Source organism: Lithobates pipiens, unplaced genomic scaffold (genome assembly GCF_037356315.1).
Source record: "Lithobates pipiens isolate NorthernLeopardFrog02 unplaced genomic scaffold, aLitPip1_a1.2 Scaffold_13, whole genome shotgun sequence".
Lineage (NCBI taxonomy): Eukaryota > Metazoa > Chordata > Amphibia > Anura > Ranidae > Lithobates > Lithobates pipiens.
This window is the reverse complement of record NW_027507718.1, coordinates 517,614,861-517,641,514: the sequence shown is the minus strand read 5'-3', so window position 1 is coordinate 517,641,514 and position 26,654 is coordinate 517,614,861. Positions and strand designations below refer to the sequence as shown.

At 42.0% G+C, this 26,654-nt stretch overlaps 1 protein-coding gene across 1 annotated transcript; it reads right to left on the bottom strand.

Moving 5' to 3' along the window:
• Nucleotides 1-92: 92 nt before the first annotated feature.
• LOC143976209 (vomeronasal type-2 receptor 26-like) lies at nt 93-24,922 on the bottom strand. Its single transcript, XM_077478629.1, has 3 exons — nt 24,624-24,922; nt 13,888-14,011; nt 93-1,005 (listed from the first exon to the last, which is right to left on the bottom strand). Exons 1-3 carry the CDS (start codon nt 24,729-24,731, stop codon nt 98-100), a joined length of 1,140 nt encoding a protein of 379 aa, XP_077334755.1. The 5' UTR covers nt 24,732-24,922; the 3' UTR covers nt 93-97.
• Between the last annotated feature and the right edge of the window lie 1,732 nt (nt 24,923-26,654).

Below are 26,654 nucleotides of genomic sequence, written 5' to 3'. Positions count from 1 at the left end.
CTTCTTAATAGACTAGCACAATGCTATAGACAAGTATTATGGGAAAAGTAATTCTGTGTTTATAGATTATATGTATTATTTGAGTCATACCAAAAGTTTATTGTCCTTTATTACTAAGAAAGCCTATTTTTGTATTGAGATCAGGTCTGAACAGAATTATGTAGCATTTTGGGAAAAATATACAGCCAAGAAGTCCAAAACTTGATGCCATTATAGCAAAAATCTCCACAGACACCATGTCTTTCCCTTTAGAGCTCAGATAGGCCGGGATCATGGCAATCCAGACACTGCAGAACACCAGCATGCTGAAGGTGATGTACTTGGTCTCATTAAAACTGTCCGGTAATGTCCTGGCTAAAAAAGCTATAATGAAACTCACAGCTGCCAGAAGCCCCATATATCCCAGGACAGAGTAGAAGCCGATAACTGAACCCTCATTACACTGAATGATGATCTTTCCCTGATAAGAGTGAGTGTCTTTATCCTGGAAGGGAGGAGAAATAGACAACCAAGTGACACAGATTGTAACTTGAATCAGTGAACACGCAGACATTACAGAAATGGGAAATCTGGCTCCCATCCATTTTTTCCAAGGACTCCCAGGTTTGGTGGTTTTAAAAGCAATATACACCATGATACTTTTGGCAAGCAGCGAAGAGACAGCAACTGAGAAGATGACACCGAAAGAGGTCACACGCAGCATGCAGGTTACATCTACTGGACGTCCGAGGAACAAGAAGACACAGAGGAAGCTCAGCATGATGGAGACCAGGAGAAGATAGCTGAGGTTCCGGTTATTCGCTTTAACAATGGGGGTGTCCCCGTAATGCATAAATATCCCCAATATTAAACCATTTAGAAGACAACAGAAGATGGAGAGAGATGAAAATAGTGCAACGGTTGTATCATCAGTGTAGGAGAGAAATTCCACCAATTTTGAAACACACCGATCCTTCTTCTCATTTGGCCATTCTTCATCAGGACATTTCATGCAGTTTTCACTGTCTGCAGGAAGAGTAATACAAACACAATGAGCAGGGGTGGTGAGGGACTGGGAGATATTTGGAGCTTCCTGTTTCTACCTGCCCCCCCTCCATATACATTTTTTTGGGGTGGGGGGATTTGGGTATAGGTGGAGTTGAAGATGCACTACAAATGGGTGATTTGGGACACATTCCACAATATGACACTTTATAGAATAAAATAACAATAACAACAGGGAGTTGGGCACCTAGATAGGGGAACTGGGGAGGGTCCTAAAAAATGCCCCCCCCAGGCCCCCTTCTTACACAAAAATGGTAATGTTAGTAAACACCTCCATTCTTAGGTGGGGGGGGGGGGTGATGTAGTGAGAGAACATATGATTGGGTGGAATAAAGGAACACAATATGAAATGGATAAGGAACACATTCTTTAACATTCACCTTAATAGATTATAGAGCAAACAATGGATTCAAGGATGAGTCTGAGGCACTTTTTTTGTGGGGGATATAGATCTTGATAGGATTAGAGGCATCCCTTGGGTGAGACTCCTCTGGTCCCTGCTTCTTACACAATAAATGTTGTTAATATCACCCTTTTTTGTTTGTGTTGTGTTGTGTTGTTTTTGAATATGTTATGTATGTCCTTTTTTTCTATGGAAAAATAATAAAAATGATTGAAAAACAAAAAAAAAGCAATGAGCATCTGGGTCAAAGTTTTTGAAGAGACTCTACCACCACACATCACTTTTATTTTTAAACTTTGGCAGTGGTAGATGGTAAAATCCACTGGACTTTCAATCTGCAACAAACATTTTTTTTAAAGCAGTATTAAACTTACAAAGAAATCTACTATATTGCAGCTTGCTGATCCTTTAAATTGTCTTCATGAGTTTTATTCCCATTATTTTTATTTGATGGTCAGGACAGTAACACAGTTCCTGCCTTAGGGTGTCTTCACTCAACTGGAGGAGCAACAAGGCAAACCATGGACAGCAGCATTGCCAATCTGGGAAAAAGGTAGTGTTATGCATTGTTTTCCAACAACAAAATCCATGTTTTTTTTTTCGACGGATGTTGGCTCAAACTTATCTTGCATACACACGGTCACACAAAGTTGGTTGAAAATGCCAAACGTCAAGAACGTGATGACGTACAACACGTATGGCGAGCCAAGAAAAATTAAGTTCAATAGCCAGTGCTGCTCTTCTGCTTGATTCCGAGCACACATGGAACTGTGCGTCGGAATTGTCTACACACAATCGGAATTTTGTCGTCGGAAAATTTGGGAACCAGATTTCAAACTTTGTGTGATGGAAATAGAAAATGGCCAATGGAGCCTACACACGGTCTGAATTTCCGGCAACAAGCTCCTATCAAACATTTTCCATTGGAAAATCCTATTGTGTTTACGGGGCATAAGATGCAATAGAAGATTTAGATGGACTTGACAAAAGCTGGGTACACAAGAGCAGATTTTTGTCCATATGTTGTACATAAATCAGCTGTCAGAACATTAACTTTTGCCATAATCGAGTCAGCACATTTTGTTAAAAAATCTTTAAAATGCCGTCCAAACTTTTCCTTTGAATGTAATCCCAGATATATTAAACATTTTTCTCAAACGAAAATCATAAATTAGTTTGCTTTGAAAAATGTCCTGCCTTTCGAATTTTCTCACATCTGCTGTCAATTAAGAACATTGATTTGGCACCACTAATGATTAGTAAATCAAACGACTGTTCTGAAATTGATAGTTTTGAAACATATACCCACCCATAATGCAAACACCTTTTAAGCAGTTATGGAATCCTTTATTTATTTTTTAAATAAAGGTTTTACATAAGTGAACAAAAGCTTGAGCGTTGTAAGCACTTCTGTCAATGTTAAATATTAGACATGGGGAGAATGACCCTGGTTCAATTCATAGCAGAACTTTTGAACATTACAAAAGTTTGAAACCAAATAATGAACCCCATTGAAGTCTACGGGACCCGAACTGTAAAAGTCAAAAGTGCCCATTTAAAAGGCTTATATGAACCAATATTATCAAGGGATTTCAAATGACCAGAAAAATCACCAAGTGTGAAACATGGAGAGAAACCCAGTTCAGGCTGATGCATATAGAGCCTACTATCCCTTCTCTTCATCACATCCCTCGCCCGCAAGCCCTACCTGCCCATGGTGCTCAAGCCACAAGCCCTCTCTAATGCACCGTCTATGGACTTGCCCACATATTGACGCATATTGGACTTCCATTCTCCAATTTATCCAAGACGTAACAGCCTTCCTACCCAACAAAGAACCAATGCTACTACTCTTTGGCTTCCCTCCACAGAGACATGGTTCACTTCCGCCTATGAGCATAATCCCGCATGACCTTCTACAGTGGATACTTCTTACCTTGCTCATAGCCCGAAGAAACATTTTTAAACACTGGATCTCAACAACACCTCCAGGATTATTGGAAACAATCAATGGCCTAAAGTTGTCATACCAGGAACAATTGGACGCAACGACCTACAAACAAGGATCTAATAAACCATCACACAAGAAATGGTCACACTTCATAAAGCATTGCCTGACAACCCAAGAACAAAGTCAACTCTTTTTTTTTTTTTTTATTTAAATTTTTTATTGAAGTATAGCAAATAATACATGAACTTAGCTCCCTCGCAGGGGATTACAATGACGGTGTTGCAAGACAGGAATAAAAGCTCGGAGAGCAAAATGACAAACATAAGAGAAACACTGAGAGACCTAAGGAGGAGATATGGACCCCTCCCAGTAAGGAGGGGGCTCCCCGCCCGACACCAACAGTTCCGCCCGAATAGTAAATTTCCGTGTTCTGAGTAAACATCAATACGTGAGAAAAGTAAAAAAAAAAGGAAACCTCCAGTCAACATAAGAGACAAAAGATAATAAAAAATCCAACAAAAGGCCGCATAAAATACATGAGCAGACGGAAACAACCTCTGGGAGGATCAAGGTCCCGACACCCCGACAGGGATCACGCTGTGTCAGGGTCTCGAAACCCCCCTAACCTGTCGATGTAACTGGAGGACTATATGCCTAACATTAGCAAAAATTGACTGGGGTAAATAGTAGATCAAGAGAACGTACAGTGAACTAGGTGCAGGCCTCTGAGAGTCCCAACTACTAACATAGCTACAATCAGTTTATGAGGAAAAGGCCCAGGAGTAGTGGGACCACCAGTGCGAAGCTAGTGAGTCTAAGGCCACAAGGTGATAGAGCAGTAAAAAGAAAATAAAATAAATAAAAAACTGCTATGACCTGCCCTGAGTTCTAAAAATCCCCAAAACCCGGCTGAGCAGGGCATGGAGAGGGAGAGGATGTGGACGAGGTAGAGAAAGGAAAGAATAGGAAAGAGAAAGGGGAAAAAGAGAGAGAGAGATAGGTGTACAGAGAGGGGTGCCTGGACCAAGGAGAGACCGTGGATAACATGATATAATATGGAACTGGGAGCTAAACAAGAACCGAGCCCTAAGTCTGGTCTTATAGAAGGATCCCAATAAAGTTGGCCCAAGGTTCCCACACCCGCTTAAATTTGTCTATTTTGTCCAAAATTGAATGAGAAGTTTTTTCGTTGAACATAATCCAAGTAATTTTTTGTTTAAGTAATGGGAAGGAGACCCTGGGGGACTTCCAAGACCTGGCTATCGTCATTTTAGCACCGATAAAGAAAAAATGAATCAGAACTCGGCTATGTTTAGTGGTTAGGGGTATCGTTTGATTCAGAAGGGCAATTGCAGGGGATTGCGGAATAACAAGACCAGTGACCCTACGAATAAGGCCAAAGGTCTTGTTCCAGAAGCTTCTAATCCTGGGGCACTCCCATAGGATATGGAGGAGCGACCCTAGATGGCCGCAGCCCCTAAAACATAGGGGCGAGGATTGGGGGTAATATTTGGCCAGACGAGTCGGGACCAGATACCAGCGCGAGAAGACTTTGACGTCTGCCTCCATCAGAGAAATGTTAAGGATCCCCCTGAAGGCACTCGAGAAACAGGAGTGCCAAGTGTCCAGGTCCCAATCAATATCTAGGTCACGTTCCCAGCTCAGCATGTAACTCGCTTTTTCCTTTGGATCGACCAAAGCAGAGTAAATCAGGGAAATGCCCCCCCTCACGTCCATGGCTGACGAGCACCAAAGTTCATATGGGGAAATAGAAAGGGGGAGGGGATGATGGGAGATCAGAGTGTGTAGGAAATGGGCAATTTGGCGGAATCAAAATCTTTCCGAATCTGGCATCTCCAGTTTAGATATGCAATGCCCAAGTTTGAGTGGCCCAGACTGGTTGAGAAAGTGCCCTATTCTATAAAGGCCTTTATCTATCCACCACTGGAAAGCTCTAACATCCCTCCCAGGTGGGAACGAGGGGTTATTGAAGAGATGTGTAAGAGGCCGCCATTCTGAAGTGAGAATGTTGGTCTTGTAAAGCGTGTCACAAAGAGCAAAGGAAAGGGAGAGGGTAGGGGCCATGATCGGGGGTCTAGATTTCGGGGGGCGCCACAGCAGGTAATCAATAGTGTGTTTGGGGATGGCTTGTCTCTCCATTAGGAGCCAATCAGGCTTTGGTCCTCTGGAAAATACATTCGAAATCTGGCAGAGTTGTGCTGCTTGGTAGTACCTCCAAAGGTTAGGCAGCCCAAGGCCGCCTTTCCGTCTAGGTCTAAATAGCGTTGTCTTGGGGAGTCTGTGGTTAGATTTGCCCCAGGTGAATCTAATGATCGCTGACTGTAGGGTATGGATGTGGGATTTGGGGACAGGTATCGGCAATGATCGGAAGAGATATAATAGTCTAGGGAGAAGAGTCATCTTGACCGCATTGATCCTCCCAAACCATGACAGCTTGTGGAGGGACCACTGCTCCAGGTCCTGTTTGAGTTTCTTAAACATGGGTGGGTAGTTATGTTTATATAAGTGTTCGATGGTGTGCGTAATCTGGACCCCTAGATAGGTAATGGACGGGGTGCTCCAGGAGAATGGAAAATGCTCCTTGAGCCTGTTAACAAGGTCTGAGGGGACAGAAACATTGAGGGCTGTCGATTTGGCCATATTAACTTGCAACCCCGATACCTCCCCAAATTTTCGGAGGAGTTGGAGAATGTTAGGAGTCGAGGTGAGGGGAGAGGTTATAAAGAGGAGGACATCGTCTGCAAACAGAGCGCATTTATGTGTTACCGTTCCGCATTTAACTCCCTGAATGTCTGGGTGGTTCCTAATGGAGATAGCTAAGGTTTCAATGCCAATGGCGAAGAGGAGGGGGGAGAGCGGGCACCCCTGTCTAGTACCTTTCCGAATCAGAAAGGGTTCGGAAAGGTGGCCCTGGAGTCTGATTCTTGCCTTGGGTTGGGAATAAAGGGCTCCCAGGAGATGAAGGAAGTGTGGGCCAAAGCCCCATCTTTCTAGCACACTAAAAAGGTATGACCAAGTGATAGTATCGAAAGCCTTTTGTAAATCTATAGAGAGGAGGAAGCCTTCCTGTGAGGGTCCCCCGTCCCAACCTGACTTAAGTAGAGAAATAATATCAACCGCCCTTCTTATCTGGTCCGGTCCCTGCCTTCCTGGGATGAAGCCAACCTGGTCCTTATGGACATATGTTCCAATAAAGGAGCCCAAACGGTTCGAGAGAATTTTAGTCATTATTTTTAGATCGTTATTAATCAACGAGATAGGTCTGTAATTGCTGACCAGGCTCTGGTCTTTCCCCGGTTTTGGGATGACCGAGATGTACGCTAAGTTGGCTTCAGGGTCCAAGGGTGACGCTTTGTTCAGGGAATTGAAGAACCGGGCCAGATAAGGGGACAGGATCTCAGAGAGTAGGTCTTGTAGTAAGATGTGGAGAACCCATCAGGACCAGGGGCGGAGTTGTTCTTAAGAGTCTTAATGACTGCTTAATTTCAGCTTCAGAGATGGGGGCTTCCATCATTGTTCGGTGTGCTTCCGAAATCTTGGGGAGGGGAATGTTATCCATAAAGGTGTTAGATGACTGAGTGTTGTCAGGGTCAGGGCTGGAATAGAGCTTCGAATAGAATGCATGGAACGCATTCAGAATATGTTTTGGGTTTTGTGTGAGCGAGCCTGAAAGAGATTTGATTTTAGGGAGGGCCTGGGTTCTAAATTTAGGGGACAGCTTTGCTGCAAGGAGAGGACCGAATTTGTCTGAATTAAGATAAAATCTGCCCTGCATCCAATGCAAATGTCTTTCGGCGCTAGAGGTAAGTGCAGTGTTGAGGGCAATTTTGGCTGCATCCAGCATAGCCAGGGAAGAGGCCGTGGGATGCTGCTTGTGTGCTTTACTTAAGGCCCGGAAATTTTTCTCTAGGTTAAGAATGTCGATGTGTTTTTCTCGCTTAAGACGCGAGGCAAGTTGTATAAACTTGCCCCTCATCACCGCTTTATGTGCCCCCCATAATACCCCGGGGGATATGTCTTCAATATCGTTGGTGTGAAAGTATTCCTTGATGTCACATTCAAGGGCAGTACGATGAGCAGAGTTGGAAAGCAATGTTTCCTTCAGCCGCCATTGTGGAGTATGTGATTGGGAAAGGCAGCCCGAGATTTTCAGAATAACCAAGGAATGATCCGACCAAGGCACATCAACAATAGTAGCGTGAAGAGCATGGTGGATATCTGAGGAATGTAGGAAAATATGGTCTATACGTGCGTATGTCCTATGTGGAGCTGAATAGTGGGTGTAGTCCTGGGACGAGGGATTGAGTTCCCTCCAGGAGTCGATCATGCCCAAGGCATGAAAGAGTCTAGCAATGCGGAGACTCTGTTTGGGAGGTCTTTTCAGGAGGGCTTTATTAGGGGCAGACTTGTCTAGCACATAATCAAAGGCGACGTTAGAGTCACCACCCATGATAACCTTCCCTTCCAAATGAGGGGAAAGAAAGGTTAGCATGGAGGAAAAGAATTGAGATTGACCCTTGTTGGGAGCATAATAAGACACAAAAGAGAAGAGGGATCCATTGATATGTCCCTTGACTAAAATATATCTTCCCTCCCCATCCCTAATAACTTGGGACAGTGTGAAAGGGGTGCATTTTGAAATGAGGACAGCTACTCCCCTCTTCTTGTCATCTGCATTGGCCACAAAAAAGGTAGGGTAGTTTCGGTGCAGGAAGGAGGGGTTAAAGCTTTTAGGAAAATGCGTCTCTTGAATGAGGACGATATCCAGGCTCTTGGAATGGTAGCTGTGCAGGGCTTTGCGCCTTTTCATGGGAGAGTTTAGGCCCTGTGTATTATGAGATGCGATCCTTAGTGGTTGTGGTTTGGGGTCGTCATCAGCCATGGGTGTGAGGGAAAAAGTGCGAGTGCATGCCGGCTCTGCTTACCTGAACCAAGCGATCAATGGTCCCGACTTGTGGGATCCGATTATGACCCAGTATCCTAAAGGGTGTAAACCAGCTCGCTCTCCTTGGAGGCACCTGAGTGGGAAGAGAACCGTAAGTACCAGGCAGAAGGAAGGGACAGAGGAAAAGAGAGAAGAGAAAGGAGAAGAAAGATGGAGAGTCCAGACGGAAAAGATGTCTGGATTCCCCAGGAGAGGTAGGGGGGGTTGCAGGTCCAAACCTGCTCCAATTCCCTCTGAGTGGCAGGGATCGGAAGGAGGGCAATCCGGATCTGGGTTGCGGTCCTGGTGTCACCAAGGGGGGGATAGGCCCCAGGGTAACAGCAGGTGGAGTGGCAAGCAGGCCCGCTCCGGCCGTGCGGCACTCGCCAATAAAAAGAAAACAATAAAATGACACCTATAGCAGGAAAAAAAACACAACGTTATAAACATTAACAACTGGAATAATATGTAGGTGTGACAACTTTAACATACACTTAGTAAACCTAGTGTGGGGGAAGGCCCCTAGGAAAGAGACACTCATGCCCTGCGGGCAAAATGAAGAACACTAACAGTGAGACTTTGTTGCAAAACAGGCATTCAGGGGCCTGAGGACAACCTCTATGGAAGGGAAGGGGGGGTAGAAGGAGGGGGGGGGGGCATGGGCCAGGTAGGGACACTGTGGCCCTTCAGGAGAAATAAGTTGGGGGGGACCCTCAAGTTCACCTGGCCTGTAATAGAAAAAGAAAGTTATCCAAAAAAAAAAAAAAAAAACAGGAGGGGGGGGGGGGGGGGGGAGTGGAAGAAGTCAGTCCGAGGTGACTCAAAAGTCAAGGACGTGAGGACATCACTTCCAAAGGATCCGGTTAGGATAAAAAGAAGCAAGCAGACCCTTAAGGGTCAGAGGAGGAAGACGTTCATCTTGGGGGGACCGTGTCACGCTGTCTCTTGGGTTGCTGCTTGACCCAGAGGGGGGTCAGAGGGCTCGATGGAGGAGGTCTTTTGGAAGAGGCCGGGCGTGTTTCCATTTGTTCGGGAGAAGAGTCCTGGGAGATGAGTCCTAAGTGGAGGAGCAAGCGTTCGCCACTCTGGAAATCCGTGAAGCTGTGCGACTTTTCCTTATAATGAAATTGTAGGCGGAAGGGGAAGGCCCATCTTTATTTAATCATCTTCTGGGAGAGAACATCAAGTAAAGGTTTTAGAGCCCTCCTTTTTTGGATTGTTGTGGGGGAAATGTCTGCAAAGATTTGGATTTTGACGCCATTAAAAAAGATATCATCCTTGTTGCGTGACCTTTTCATTATTTCCTCCTTGACCTCATAGTAGTGTGGCTTGACCACGATGTCCCGAGGAAGGCCGTCTTTACGGGGAAGTTGCAGGACTCTGTGAGCTCTGTCTAATTCCAGCCTCTGGTCCGGGATGTCAGGGATAAGGATTTTAATCATGGTTTTAACAGTGTCATGTATATCCTCTTGCGATTCCGGGATCCCTCTGATGCGAAAGTTATAACGTCTGCTCCTGTTCTCTAAATCATCGATTTTCGAGAGGGCAGTGTCCAATTGATCTTGTAGCGTCTGGATACAAGCAGAATTCTGATTGGTGCGGGCTGCATTGTCATCCATTGTCTGCTCAATTAAATCAATTCTGCTCCCCAAGCTCTGGATGTCAGCCTTAATAGCTGCTGTAATCTGAGCAGCATTCTGGGCCAGACCCACTGCCAGCATGTCAGAGAAACTGTTCAATAGCTGAGACACATCAGGGGGGTAGTTGAGCTGAATGGGGGAAGCATGAGGAGACTCAGCCAAGCAGCTGGGTGGGTTGGAAAGCGGGGAGAAAGGGTTTTCCGACTGCAGCCTGCCCAGGAGAGATTCTGTGGAAGCAGGAGAGGGGGAGAGATGCTGAGGGTTACTCACTGGAGCAGAAGGAGATGTCCCCGAAGTTGTCCCAAGTGAGGGGATTGCGGCCTCGCCGCGCGTTGCTTTTGCCGCCGCCATCTTGGGAGACTGAGTGTCCGTCAGGCCGAAGTGAAGTTTGCGGCTTACGTCTTTCCTAGACGTCTTCCCCGGCATTCAAAAAGTTGCCCCAAATGTTCCGGAGCACGGGGATGGTCTCCCCGAGGGTGTCCGCTAAAGAGAGCGCCGGGAAAGTGCCGCGGAAGGCCGGAGCGGTGCGGAGCTCCCGTTCAGAGCGTCTTCCCGGAAGTCCCGCGCATGCGCACTCTCACAAAGTCAACTCTTAAGTAAACCTGTTCCCTTCACCAGCCAATGACGGAGCCAATAAACCGTTACTCTCAGCTTCCACACAAGCCTACCACCCACAACTAGCTCTTACCACGACATCGCAACACTCACCGAATTTCCCAGATATGTTCCATGGTTTAGAATTGACAATCTTGTTCGAATAAACTAATTGTGTATGTGATACAGTCAGGGCAGGACTTACCATTGGGCTTGACTGGGCTCAAGCCCATGGGCCCCGCTCAATAGGGGGCCCCGCCAAGATACATAGCCGAGTGTACTTGGCTCGGCTCCGCTCACAGTCACACCCAGTCTCTCCCTATGATGGACATAACACAGGGACTGGGTGTTACTGTGAGCCAAGCCGAGTACACTTGGCTACTCTCGGCTCCGCTCGGGATTGCGAGAGGACCCGAGAGCCGCTGAGAGGACCGGAAAGCTGCTGAGAGGACCCGAGAGCCGCCGAGATACAGAGGACTCTGTATCTCGGCGGCGCCATTTTTAAACTTCAAGACTGCAATGACAAGGCTGCAAATGACACTGGACAAGGCTGCAGATGGATGGACAAGGCTGCAGATGGACACTGATAAGGCTGCATTGATGGGCATTTAAATGTAAGTTTTTTTCCTTAAAATTCCCTCCTAAACTTGGGGCGCGTGTTATACGCCGATAAATATGGTAATGTATAGAAGGTAGGGCCCGAAAGTGACTCAAGCCCAGGGGCCCCCACCACCCTAAGTCCTGCCCTGGATACAGTGTATCCTGATTGTGATATAGTTGACCTTCTACTATATTCACTGTGGCAAGGAGCTAGACGAAGGTCTAACGTCAGCCCCCCCCCCCCCCATATACGATGCAACATACCGTTTGCCCTTCATCTCTCTCCATAACCCCTCCTTTCCATTCTATGACCTTGCTACATACTGCTTTCTTACCCCCACTCTCTACTCCCCCCGTATCATCCTTATACCCCCTTCTATACCCTCCTCAGGCTTCATGAGAAAAGACCACCATCCACACCTTCTCTTTACTTTCTCAACCTACCCCTTCCCTCCTTACTCCCTCTCTCTCCCTTAACTTAGGAAAACAGAGAAAATTCTCTTGTCGATCAATATAATTTGTTCCATATATGGTTTGATTGTTAACGCAAACTGATTATATCAGAGTCTTTGTACTACTTGTTGCTTTTTAAATAAACAAAGTTTTAATAAAACATCAGCCTAAAGTGAAACCATAAAGTGAAACCATAAAGTGAAACCAAAATAATGAGAAATAAGAATAAAAATGAAAAATTCCTTTAAATACTGTAAAGTGCCAGGGTGTCCCCTTAGTCTGTCTGTAAAGTGGCACATACGTACCATGTATAAAACCTGCTGCAGCAACAATGACATTTATAAAGCCAAAGAAATTAAATTTTCCCTGTATGATTTCTTTACAACGGCTTGGGGAGCCAATCTGTATGATAAGGTCGCAATTTAGTACACTCTTTCACAGATAGTATATGTGCTTTGTATGTTTGCGGTGCCTTCACATCGTAACCCCATAGAGGTACTCCTGATGAAAACAAAAATTGGCCTTGCTGTCAAAAATTTAAATGATACGTACCTGTCAAACAGGTGAGGAAAAATTGGTCTTTGGGTGTCAGTGGTGAACTGATTCACAGAACTCCATGCGTGTGATTGGCCACAGCCCATTTAACTGACTTCAGCCAAATTCATTGGCTAAAATCATCTGTCAAACAGCATGTGTCCAATCACAGCATAGGTTGATAGGGGGCTAGAGCATGCTTATTCCTCCAGAGTTCTGTCTCACTAGGACCCAGTGGTGGCTGGTGCTCAAAGTTTTTTGGGGGGGCGCAAAAAAACTGATAAAATTCAGAAAAAAAACATCATTTGCAGCCACTGTGTCATCAAACACAGCCACTGTGCCATCAAATGCAGCCACTGTGCCATCAAACGCAATCACTGTGCCCTCAAACGCAGCCACTGTGCCATCAAACGCAGCCACTGTGCCTATCAATTGCAACCACTGTGCCCATCAAACGCAGCCACTGTGCCCATCAAACGCTGCCACTGTGCCCATCAAACGCTGCCACTGTGCCATCAAATGCAGCCACTGTGCCATCAAATGCAGCCACTGTGCCCATTAAATGCTGCCACTGTGCCCATTAAATGCTGCCACTGTGCAATTAAATGCAACCACTGTGCCCATCAAATTCTGCCATTGTGCCATCAAATGCTGCCACTGTGCCCATCAAATGCTTCCACTGTGCCCCATTAAATGCTGCCACTGTGCCCATCGAATGCTGCCACTGTGCCACAGAATGCCGCCACTGTGACCCCCCTGCCAGCTCGCCATCTGCCCGACACTTACCCTGTCTCGTGGGGCAGTGGGTGACAGCGAGCGGTGTCCTCCATGCGTCCCCCCATCCTCTCCTCCTGATAGGCATCCAATCACAGTGCCTGTCGTTTCAGCCAATCGGGTGACAGGTAACAGACCCGAGCACTTGATTGGCAGAGAGGAGGTTCAGTGTTAGGAAAGCGAATATTCATTGGCTGTTCTAACACACCTGGGTGAACACCAGGTCACCTTTTTTGATGCCTATTAGAGCTTATGGCTCTAACCATGTGCTTCAACCCCCCCCCCCCGCCGCTGTAAATCAGGTGTCTGGCACCCGAAAAGGGGCCAGGCACCTGCAGGGGGTCACAGCAGCAGCCATGGATAGATTCATGCTATGCATGAATCTATCCATTGGTCATAGAGGGGATGGCTACAGAGAGGGGGCAGTGTGTCCATGTGCACTTATGGACACACCGCCCATTGCTAGGACCCCTTTCCCACTGGTACTGCCTGTGCATTAGTGGTAAAACACCGCTCGTTTAAGCTGCCCTTTTTGTCCGCTAGCGGGGTGCTTTTAATCCCCTCTAGCAGCTGAAGAAGGGATGAAAAGCGTGTTGCGGTGCTGCTGAATCGCTTTTCAGGCACTTTTCCTAACATCCCACAAGCGTACCGCCCCAGTGTGAAAAGTCACACTGAAATGAATGGGAGGCAGTTTTCAGGCGTTTTACAGGCGCTATTTCTAGTGCTTAAACGCCTGAAAACCAGCTCAGTGTGAAAAAGGGGCTTAAAACAGAAGGGGTGTCACTAGCCAGATCCCCGGGTGACAACAGAGGGGGACCTCTAATGATTGGTAAGCTGCAGTATAATACATTTTTGGATTTGGGTTTAATGCCGCTTTAATAAAGAAAAAAACATGATAAATTCCCTTACAGCTACAATGTCTGCCCATTTCAAGAACTATGAACTCTACCAGATGTGTTGGATATCTCTCCTTCTGGACACGTGACGCACTCATAGCAGCATTTGTGAATTGAAGATCCAAATTTTTTTCTGCTGCCGGGTAAACAAGGTGTGGAGCATCGAGATTCCGGAACCTAAAAATAAAATATATGTATTATTATTTTCATAAGTCCATCCAACTCAGTAAACATTATTAAGAAGTTTGAGTATTGCAAATAACACAAATAGGTTTTAAAAAAGTTAGATTTTCCCCTAGCTCTACCGAGTAGGGGATAGAGGATCTGAAACGGCAAGTGACAAAATCATTGTCGCTTTCAGTTTCAATCAGTACAGAGGGGATTGAGGCATGCATGTGTTCTCCATCCTGAAGCCTGTGGATGTGGTCCTGGGAAGAGGGGGAGAGCCCGGGAACCATGCCAGCGGGGGGGGGGGGCACTACGCTGCCCTCACTATGAAATTGATCAGCGGCTATACACCCATTGCATCAGTTTCATATGAAACGGGGAGCCAGCTGAGTAAGACCGACACAGGGTGATCAATGCTATTGAAGGCATCAGCTTGTGCTTAACCGCTTGCCGACCGCCGCATGTAGATGTCGTACATTGACAAGAATGGCACGACTGAGCAAATGGGCGTACCTGTACGTCCCTTTGAATTTGCTGCGGCACCATCGCATGTGCGCTATTGTATTTTTGTGTATATTTTATTTTTATTTGAGGTTTCTTAACCTATAACAGTACTCAATATTTGGGTGAAGTGTTGTCCTTTTTGAGGCTTTTTAGACAAGAAGAAAAAACGTTTAAAAGAAGAACTTGTATTACTGTGCACATGCTTGTGTCGTTGTCTTCACCTTGACAAAGTTGGGATTTGGCTTTTTTTCCATTTGTTAAAAAAAATGTACGTAACAAAAACATAAAGCAGAAAAGTTGGGAAATCAAAGAAAAAGGCAATTTTTTTTTTTTACATGGTTTAACTAATTTTAGGGTTTATTAATAAATAATATAATGATTCGTAAAGTAACAATACATGCACCGAAAACAAGAAAAGAATAAAGTTTTTTCTTTGTATTGTTTTCATATTTTTGGTGAAGTTTTGTGCTTATTTGACATTTCAAAATAGAAACTTTTGCATTATTAACACTGGGTGTATGTCTATGTTATGGTCGTTTTTAAATTGGTTTCTATTTTGACATCAAATTATACTTGTATTGATTAACAAAAACTATAAATAGCAACACAATACAGCAAAACGGTGAAAAAAACTTAAAGGAAAAAGAGCAAAACAACATTTTTACATGTTTGAGGGCTGGGAATTGGTACTAAAAGCTAATCACATTTATCTGGACTTGTTCTGTAATTTTGAAGATGTTTCTTAGCTTATTCAATATGCTTTTTCAGTTAGAATTACAGAAGGGTAAAAATTGTATAAGAAAAAAAAAATTATAGAAGGGGGTTGGATAAGTGGCAAAACGTCCTTCTCATTTCAGAACAAGTCCAGTTAAATATGAGCAACTACTACTAGACTGTCAGTGTTAATTTTGATGACTAAAATATTTCCATCTAGTAAATTAATACTATTTTAGTCGACTAAAACTAAAACAGTTCAGATGACTAAAATGCTACTAAAACTAAAATGGGATTTTAGTCAAAAGACTAAAATACGTCTAAAACTAAAATTACATTTTATTCAAAAGACTATAACTGAAAGTAAATTGAAATTCAACGTCACAATGAATACTGCACTAACATAAAAATATGTAGGGGGCATCTACTCAGCTTCTGAATGGAAAAAAAAATTAAGAAAAAGGCTTTCCTTTTTTCTTCTTAATATTTAATGTTGGTAATTTATTCAGGTAATATGTGCAATGGCATTTACAGCCAAAAGAGTTTACAGTTTTTGTCAAAATGCAATATTTTTGTTTGTTTATGAAACCTGGTTTTCTTTATAAAGACATAATATATCACAATGGCTCAATCTGTGTCTGTAGTGCCTGTTCAAACTTTAATACCATAAATAATAATATGTTATTTGAGTTTTGCTCCGGGAGTATATAATGTTTGGCAATTATAAATAAATAATGCATTCAAATTTAACTAAACCCATTAGATTTTAGTCAACTAAAATTGAGATTTTTGAAAAATAAAAAAAACGTAAAATACGACTGAAACTAAAACAATTCAGATGACTAAAATATGACTAAAAAAAATTGTAGTCAACCGGCTCAGGCTCGGCTCACAGCTCGGGTCCGAGGTGTGCTGGTTCAGGTTTCAGGTTTTGGACTGAATTCGGACCTGAAATGGACCAAAAGACGCACACCAGACCTGCTGAGGAGATATGTGATGTGGCTCCATAGAGAGTCGGTCAAAATCTCCTGCTATTGCGGGATCCCGCATCCAATTCGCAATAGTGTGATCCCTGCCTAAAACACAACTAAAACTACAATTGCATTTTAGTCACTATGACTAAGACTAAATTTAAATTTTATGTCAAAATTAACACTGCTATCTGTACCATGAGCTGGGTAAATGTGAGCCATGATCATGATCAAACAATATTGTGTTAAAGTAACAATAACTACCTCCAGAAAATGAGATTATAATATTTTTAGTCTCTTGCCTTATGTTTTTCCATAATTTCCTGATGTATTTTGTGCTTATTTGTGGTTAGGCATGGTCCCGATGTTCGAATCGAACGTAAGTTCGACTCGAAAATCGGGTGTTCATTTGTTCGTAAATTAACTGAACATATGGGGCGTTCACGCCAAATTTGAGAGTCGTGGAGCGCCCCATAATGCAATGCGAGATCGCAGTGCATCGACGGCTGCTGATTGTCAAAAGCATGCACCTGATCTGCATGCTTTGGCCAATCACAGTGCGATCTGCTGTGAGAGCCATGATTGGCCAATTGCAGGGTGCCTTTGGCCAATCATGGCTCAGGGGGCTAAGTCCATGCCCCACACTATACAAGGCTGCTTACATGGTGGCCCTGTGTAGTGTGATACATGGAGGAGAGCGAGAGAATTTGAGCTAGATTAGGCAGGTTAGTTGTGTGCAGACAGTTTAGTATATACACAGTATCTCACAAAAATGGGTACATCCCTCACATTTTTGTAAAAAAAATTATTCTATCATTTCATGTAACAACACTGAAGAAATGACACTTTGCTACAATGTAAAGTAGTGAGTGTACAGCTTGTATAACAGTGTCAATTTGCTGTCCCCTCAAAATAACTCAACACACAGCCATTAATGTCTAAACCGCTGTAAACAAAAGTGAGTACACCCCTAAGTGAAAATGTCCAAATTGGGCCCAAAGTGTCAATATATTGTGTGGCCACCATGTCCATCCATCTTCAATTATGCCGCCCATCGGACCCAAAAAATAGAAAAAACAAAAGCTTCACCTCAATGGGAGGCCTCCAGGTGACTGCTGTCTCTTGGCTGACATCAGAGGGGATGGGGTCATCTGGTTACGTCAGCGGGTGGGCCGCCCTCGCCTATATAACCGGTGGCCCCGCCCTTGCCTATATATGTCTCACTGCCTGTGATTAGCCGTGTGGAGTGTCGGTTTCCTGTCAGGATCGGTCATGTGGGATTTCAAACACACCTGAGCCCATTTCTGACAACCAATTGTGCTGGCCCTCCTGTGTATGAGCCCATCAGCCCCATATAGTAATCAGCACTGGGTCCTAATGTGCTGCCATCACAGCCATGGAGACAGAGACCAGAGCTGCCAATAGCCGGGACAGGACAGCAACCCTGGTAGTTCTGCAGCAGGTCCACAGTGGGAGGATTCCCCCATAGACATGTGCATTATGTTTCGTTCTGAATCGAAATTCGTACGAATTTTCATTATTCGGACATTCGGATGCATCCGAATTACCGAATTACAATGCTACTGAATTCAAATGAAATTCGAATCAAATTCGAAAAATTAAATTTTGCGACCCGATTTTGGGGCCACGTATCTCGGGGCCACTTATAGCTAGAAACCCCAAATTTGGTATGCAAACACAGTAGAACTAGCACGTGACCTGACACGAGTGCCACGTGACCAAGTTGTGAATTGTCCACTTGCCACGTCACCTGCCACCAAGTGACCCCAGATATGGCCAATATGCCAAGTACTTTTCTGCAGCAGAGAATGACATTTTGCGACCCGAATTTGGAGCCACATATCTTGGGGTCACTTATAGCTAGAAACACCAAATTTGGTATGCAAACACAATAGAATTAGCACTATAACATCTCCAAATTTGGGATTTCTAACTCCAAGTGACCCAAAATCGGTTCGTTAAGGGGCCCCAAAATCGGTTCGCAAAATGTCATTCTCTGCTGCAGAAAAGTGCTTAACATTTTGCGACCCGACTTTGGGGCCCCGTAACGTGGGGTCACTTGGAGCTAGAAACCCCAAATTGGAGATGTTGTAGTGCTAGTTCTACTGTGTTTTCATACCAAATTTGGAGTTCCTAGCTATAAGTGGCCCCGAGATACGTGGCCCCAAAGTCAGGTCGCAAAATGTCATTCTCTTCTGCAGAAAAGTACTTGACATATTGTCCATATCTCGGGGTCACTTGGTGCTAGGAACCATCTTGTGGCAGGTGACGTGGCAAGTGGACAATCCACAACTTGGTCATGTGGCACTCGTGACTGGTCACGTGGCACTTGTGGCAGGTGTCATGGCAAGTGGACAATACACAACTTGTGGCAGGTGATGTAGCAAGTGGACAATACACAACTTGTGGCAGGTGATGTAGCAAGTGGACAATACACAACTTGTGGCAGGTGACGTGGCAAGTGGACAAATACAATACACAACTTGTGGCAAGTGGACAATGACATACAGCATATGTACTTGCCTTGCGATCGACATCCGTGACTTTTTCAATCAGGCATGCTGACAACTTCATTGATGTGATAAATATAAATGAAATAAGATGTGTGTGTTTTTTTGCACTGGTACACTGCAAGTATGAGAAGTTGATGTGACAGATGTATATAAGTAAGTAAATAACCATCTTCCAAAATTTCTAATTCAAATAGAAAAGATTAGAAAAAAATATAATTTAATAGAATAAAATAGAAAGAATATACAACCATCTTCTGAAATTCAAATTTCAAATAGAATAAATTTGAATTTCGAATAGTATGAATTCAAATTTTTTAATTAATTCATTTTAAATTTGGATAGAAAAGATTATAATAAAATAGAAAATAGACTAGAAAAACGATAGAACAGAACAGAATATATTATATTTTATTCTGTTCTGTTCTATTGTTTTTCTAGTCTATTCTTTTATATTCTATTAAAATCTTTTCTATTAAAATCGAAATCATTATATACTAAATTCGAATTTCGGAAGATGGTGGTTTTATAATATATATATATATTTCTTTCCGACATTCAAATTTCGTATAGAATTAATTAAAATTTGAATAGAAAAGATTAGAATAGAAATAGAGAATAGACTAGAAAAACAATAGAACAGAATAGAATATATTATATTTTATTCTATTCTGTTCTATAGTTTTTCTAGTCTATTCTTTTATATTCTATTAAAATCTTTTCTATTAAAGTCAAAATCATGATATACTAAATGTGAATTTCGGAAGATGGTTATATATATATATATATATATATATATATATATATATATATATATATATATATATATATATATATATATATATATATATATATATATATATATATATATATATATATATATGTATGTATATATATAAAAATTCCGACATTTGAATTTCGTATAGAATGAATTTGAATTTGAATAGAAAAGATTAGAATGGAAATAGAGAATTGACTAGAAAAACAATAGAACAGAATAGAATATAGATACTATCTATTTCATTTTTAATTTCTTTTGCAGATTACTATTTGATTCCATAAGATCTCCTGCAGACTATTAGCATCTATTTCAATTTGTTGCAGCTCTCCTGCAGACTATTAGTATCTATTTTGTTTTCTCACCAGATCTCCTGCAGACTATTAGCATCTATTTTCTTTTTTTAGCAGATCTCCTGTAGACTATTAACAGCCATTTCACTTCTTTTTTTTTGCAGATCTCCTGCAGACTGTTAGAATCAATTTAATTTTTTTTTGGAGATTACTATTTATTTCCATCAGTTCTCCTGCAGTATATTAACATCTATTTCATTTTTTGCAGATCTCCTGCAGACTATTAGCATCTATAGCTAAAGGAAATGGCTGTTCTAATGCAAAAAAATAAAAATAAAATGAAATAAATGCTAATGGTCTGCAGGAGATCTGCGAAAAATGAAATATATGTTAATATACTGCAGGAGATCTTATGGAAATAAATAGTAATCTGCAAAAAAAGAAAAATGAAATTGATTCTAACAGTCTGCAGGAGATCTGCAAAAAAAGAAGCGAAATGGCTGTTAATAGTCTACAGGAGATCTGCTAAAAAAGAAATAGATGCTAATAGTCTGCAGGAGATCTGGTGAGAAAACAAAATAGATACTAATAGTCTGCAGGAGATCTGCAAAAAAAATGAAATATATGCTAATAGTTTGCAGGAGATCTGGTGAAAAAACAAAATAGATACTAATAGTCTGCAGGAGATCTGCAAAAAAATGAAATAGATGCTAATAGTCTGCAGGAGATCTTATTAAAACAAATGGTAATCTGCAAAAAAATTCAAAATGAAATAAATAGTATCTATATTCTATTCTGTTCTATTGTTCTAGTCTACTCTCTATGTCTATTCTAATCTTTTCTATTCAAATTCGAATTCATTCTATATGAAATTCAAATGTCGGAAATATATATATATATATATATATATATATATATAAATAACCATCTTCCGAAATTCGAATTTAGTATATAATGATTTCGATTTTAATAGAAAAGATTTTAATAGAATATAAAAGAATAGACTCAAAAAACAATAGAACAGAATAAAATATAATATATTCTATTCTGTTCTGTTCTATTGTTTTTCTAGTCTATTTTCTATTTTATTATAATCTGTTCTATCCAAATATAAAATTAATTAATTTAAAAATTTGAATTCATACTATTCGAAATTCTAATTTATTCTATTCAAATTTGAATTTCAGAAGATGGTTGTATATTCTTTCTATTTTATTCTATTAAATTATATATTTTTTCTATTCTGTTCTAATCTTTTCTATTTGAATTAGAAATTTTGGAAGACGGTTAGTTACTTATACTTACTTATATATATCTGTCACATCAACTTTTCATACTTGCAGTGTACCAGTGCAAAACAAAACACACACATCTTATTTCATTTATATTTATGGTATCAATGAAGTTGTCAGCATGCCTGATTGAAGAAGTCACAGATGCCGATCGCAAAGAAAGTGCATATGCTGTATGTCATTGTCCACTTGCCACAAGTTGTGTATTGTATTTGTCCACTTGCCACATCACCTGCCACAAGTTGTGTATTGTCCACTTGCCACGACACCTGCCACGAGTGCCACGTGACCTGACACGAGTGCCACGTGACCAAGTTGTGGATTGTCCACTTGCCACGTCACCTGCCACCAAGTGAGCCCAGATATGGGCAATATGCCAGGTACTTTTCTGCAGCAGAGAATGACATTTTGCAACCCGAATTTGGGGCCATATATTTTGGGGTCACTTATAGCTAGAAACACCAAATTTGGTATGCAAACACAATAGAAATAGCACTATGACATCTCCAAATTTGGGGTTCCTAGCACCAAGTGACCCCAAGATACATGGCCCTAAATTCGGGTCGCAAAATATTTTCGAAGGAGGTTGAAATAATTTCGAATCCTGTTGAAATCTTTTCGAATTCGGTAGAAATACTTTTGAATTTGGTTGAAATATTTTTGAATGCGACCGATTTTTCAAATTTGGTAGAAAACTAAACGAAATCTGAAAACGAATTTAACGAATATAACTAAACGAAATTAATTCATTAACGAATTAAAACGAAACAAAACTAAACAAATTGTTTCCTTTTGCACATGTCTATTCCCCCATCCACTTGGAATGTGTAGATGTGGGAATTGGAATTTATTTATTTTTTTCATTCAACTTAATAGTTGAATGAAAAAAATTGATCAATGTATGGTCTGCCTAAGGGCTAAGGCCAGCCATAGATAGTTAAAATCTTGGCCAGTTCATCAGGAACTGGCTGACATTTGAACCATTAATGAGCAGGCTGAATGTACCAAGTTGATCGATTGACTTGGGTACAACCAGTCTGCTGGATACTCTTATGATTATCATTAGCGGTCGCTATAGCCGCTAGTGATAATCACTGTTTTTCAGGAGAATTGCTAGGTGGGGGGGATTCCCCTGTCACCACTGACTGTGTTGATGGGGGAATCATGCACATTTCTTTCCTGCAATCTGTGGTTGCAGGAAAGAAATTTGTACCAGTTGTGACTAATGCCGCGTACACGCGACCGAACTTTCTGGCAGACTAGGTCCGATTGGTCTTCCCAACGGACTTTCAGTGGACTTCCGACGGACTTTCCAAATGAACAGACTTGGCCACACACAATTACACCAAAGTCCGACGGATTTGAACGTGATAACGTACGACCGGACTAGAATAAGGAAGTTCATAGCCAGTAGCCAATAGCTGCCCTAGCGTCAGTTTTCGTCCGTTGGACTAGCATACAGACGAATGGATTTTTCGACCGATCTCGAGTCCGTCGGAAAGATTTGAAACATGTTCTAAATCTAAAGTCCATCAGATTTTTCGACAGCAAAGGTCCGATGAAGCCCACACATGGTCGAATTGCCCAATGGATTCATTCCGTCAGACCTTTGCTGTTGAAAAGTCCAGCCGTGTGTACACAGCATTACTGCTCAACCTGGCGGATTCTGCAACCCTGAGTAACTTCCTGTAATGTATAATCAGCTGTATGGGAAAAACACCTGCCATGCACATGCTCAACATGTCATACCTGCCTTCAGTGGCTGACGCCGTTACACAGACGAATATGTCTTGTAGAATAAAGATAAAGGTGAGATTGTGCTATGGATTACTTGTAGAGTGAGCCAAAACACAATAGGTATGAGCTGCCTCTACCTTATATGTCCAACCAATTGAGGTGGACTGTGCTATATGAAGAGAAGGGTTAAGTAGAGTTGGCGCTATACCTTAGAACTATAAATAAAAGTAGAAATAAAAACTTTCCAATAGAAAAAAAAATGTTGTGTTCCTTTTTTGTACCATGATATATACCCTTCCTACTGGATGTAAGAGTGAATTTTTCAATAGTGACAGTGATTAAATATGTCAGGGTGTTTTGCCCCCTGAATCAATTCTGAATCCCTCCCAACCAAAGAAAATGGTTGGAAGGATGCTTACAAAATGTGGTAGAGTTGAATGATTGGTGGAAAAAAAAAAAAAAAAAATTAAATAAATAAATAAATATTTTTTAAATATGTAAAAAGTGAATAGTTTCTGTACGTGCCTGTGATCAAAACATAATAACAAATCTATAATGGTTTACAACCAATATACGTGCATACATGCCTATAATATGTATAGTGAACTGTTAATCATATGAGAATTCACGCATATAATAATGTGCATATGATTAATATAAATAGTAAAATAAATTAATAAATGTAATAATGAAAGTGACTTGTGCAGACAATCTGTAACTATTCCAGAGATGGAAAGAGCTCCCGATGCGTTTTTCAGTGCAAAATAATGATATTGCCTTCACCAGATACTCTGCCCCTGCAAGGGTAGATTCGCCTTCACAGTGTAAGCCCCTGTACCGCTCTCTGGTGTTTCCCTGGGAGCTTCGTTTTTCATCCGCTGGTATTATTGCCTCATTCACATATTTAATGAAAAAGAGGGATATCCATAGTGTGATATGTTTCCACAAAGTATTTATTAGGAAAGAAAACTACTCACATGTGACAAGTATTAAAACTGCAACACATTTAATCCACCGTCGGCCGCTGTAATTTACTGTGGAGAGTGTACGTCCTATGGACACGCCCTACGCGTTTCATCATCAAGACGTCATCTGGAGCGGCCATATTGGTGCATCTCTCCACTTATATAGGGTGCAGTGTTCCTTCGCGGAATCAATAAGCGCCATCTTTACTGGGGGAACATAGTAATTCCTCATACTCCGCACACTGGCGAGGATAGTGTCTCTCCGCGCATGCGCGGAATCAATAAACGCCATCTTTACTAGGGGAACATGGTTATCCCTCAAATTTCGCGGAATGGCGAGGGTATAAGTAACTGCCAGTAGTGTTAACAGAAATAAAAATAGAAATAAAAATAAAGATAAAAATTGGGTATGGGAATTGGAACACTGCATCCCATGCCTTGTAGAATGCTCGACCGCCTACTGCGCATGCACACGCCAGAAATCAGTGACCACTTACGAAAATTACATTGTATGGCTGGCACAATGCTCGACCCTTAAAAAAATTACGTTGTTAAGAATACCTAATATAAAAAAAAAACTGCGCCTGCGCGCACTCTAACAAATTATGTACTGCATATCACATTCTCAAACAACAAGGATAAACATTTTGTGACATGTATTATAAATTGTTGTTGTTTGACAATGTGATATGCAGTCAATCATATGCAGCCAATAACCGGCCTAACTGAAACTAAAAGTTTGTGAAGATTCAGGAAGAACAGGAGGGAGGAGGGAGACAGATGGGGGAGAGAAGGGAGATGTTCATTGATCACAGTGTACTGCAGTGCACACTCACCCATGGACCAAGGCTCAGACAGGAATCATTGACACAACCAGGAATCTGCTGCAGCTGCTGATTTTCATACTGTATTTCCTGCTCACACATCCCCTCTCTTTCAGGCATAGCTGCATGCCGGGGATCATGTGGATGGGACTGGAAGACCTAGAAGGGACAGAGGTGGGAGGAGGAGGAGGAGTTGTTTTTCTCTGGGCTGTGTAAGAGTGTAATCATAGACACGCAGCTCAGCCTTTTAACTTACAGGCTGATTTTTCTGTCCTACCATGGGAGAAATCAGTCTGATTTTTCAAACTGTCATTGAGATCATGGGAGGCTTGGGACCCCCCCCCCCCCCACACACACACACACACAGTGATGCAACTCTCTCTCCTCCCTGCCAATGAGGATACAGGGGGGGAGCAGAGTGGGCAGCCGTGGCTGTGTGAGCGCCGCTCCTATTATACAGAGTGTCAGCGAGTAGAGGGAGGGGGAGAATTCCCCCGCAGGACCTGACAGGGACACTGTCAGGAGAGCCTGGCTTATTCCAGTGGCGGCCAGAGCAATGTGTGGGGCCACCCACCCCAAGTACAAATCATAAGTCCTTTTAATTGGGGGGGTACAGTATAATGTTGGGGGGGTCAGGGCCCCCTTTGCCCCCCCCCCCAGTGACGCCACTGTTCACTTGGTAAAGAACACCCAATAAGGTGCAAAAAAGAGGCTATCTCCTCTTCAGTCTATCATGAATGCTGCTGCCAGACTTATCCACCTTAGCAACTGCTCAGTGTCTGCTAATCCTCTCCTCCAATTCCTTCACTGGCTCCCAATTACCCAGCAAATTTAATTAAAAATACTAACCACAACATACAAAGCCATTAACAACTCTGCCCCGAGCTACATCACCAACCTTGTCTCCAAATAACACCCAAATCATCTCTTCTCAAGACCTACTCTCAAGCTCTCTCGTCTCTTCCTCCCATGCTCGTCTCCAGGATTTCTCCAGAGCCTCTCCCATCCTCTGGAACTCTCTACCACCACCGGTCTGGCTATCCCCTACTCTTGCTACCTTCAGGCGATCCCTGAAAACTCATCTCTTCGGGAAAGCCCATCATGTCTTCAACTAATCTTCTACCACTTCCATCAGCTCATTCCCCACCGATACAATCTTTTGTACCACTTGCCCCACCCTATTAGATTGTAAGCTCTTCAGAGCAGGGCACTCTCAATCCTCTTGTATTTTATTATATTATAACTGTATTGTCTCCTATATATTTTAAAGTGCTGCGTAAACTGTTGGCACTATATAAATCCTGTATAATAATAGTAATAATAATAATAATAATAATAATAATAATAAAGAACACCCAATGAGGTGCAAAAAAAAAAGCATTTTTGCTTGCATAATGCTTTACTACATACACTAAGTGATGGGAAAAAGAAAGCAAATGTGCTTGCAAAGTGCACAGTCTATTTTCCTTTAGTAAATACACCCCAATGCTTTTATTTATTTTATTTTATTTTTTTCAGAATTCATTTTTTATATGTATTCTACTATGCTAAGCTATTTGGAGAGATTAATGTCAGCATCACAATGAACTCTAATGGCCCTACCTAGAATCATCATTGGGGTCATTTATATGCAGTCCATTCAGAACAAAAATATTAGTTTGTATCATATTAATTAGAATCAGAACTTCATTGAAACACAAAAGCTTTTTCTTCATTATGAGTCCTCATTTCTATGATGGTCTTACCCCATTGTTGAACTTCCATGTTATGGCCTCAATGTCGATCTGAAATTGCTGATCCTCTGGTGCCCAGGATGTAAAATTCCCCAAGTCCTTATAAATCATTTTGTATTCATCTTCATGTATCCAATTTGTTATTTTGTACTTATAAACAAATTCTCCATCGTCATTGAAGAATGCAACTGGTTCATTAGAATCAAATGAATACTTAATTTCTTTCAAAAAGTTATACAACTTCAAAAAATATAGAAAAATGATGCCAATCAGGGAAAACAAATTTGTCACAGGGAAATAAATGTGTAAA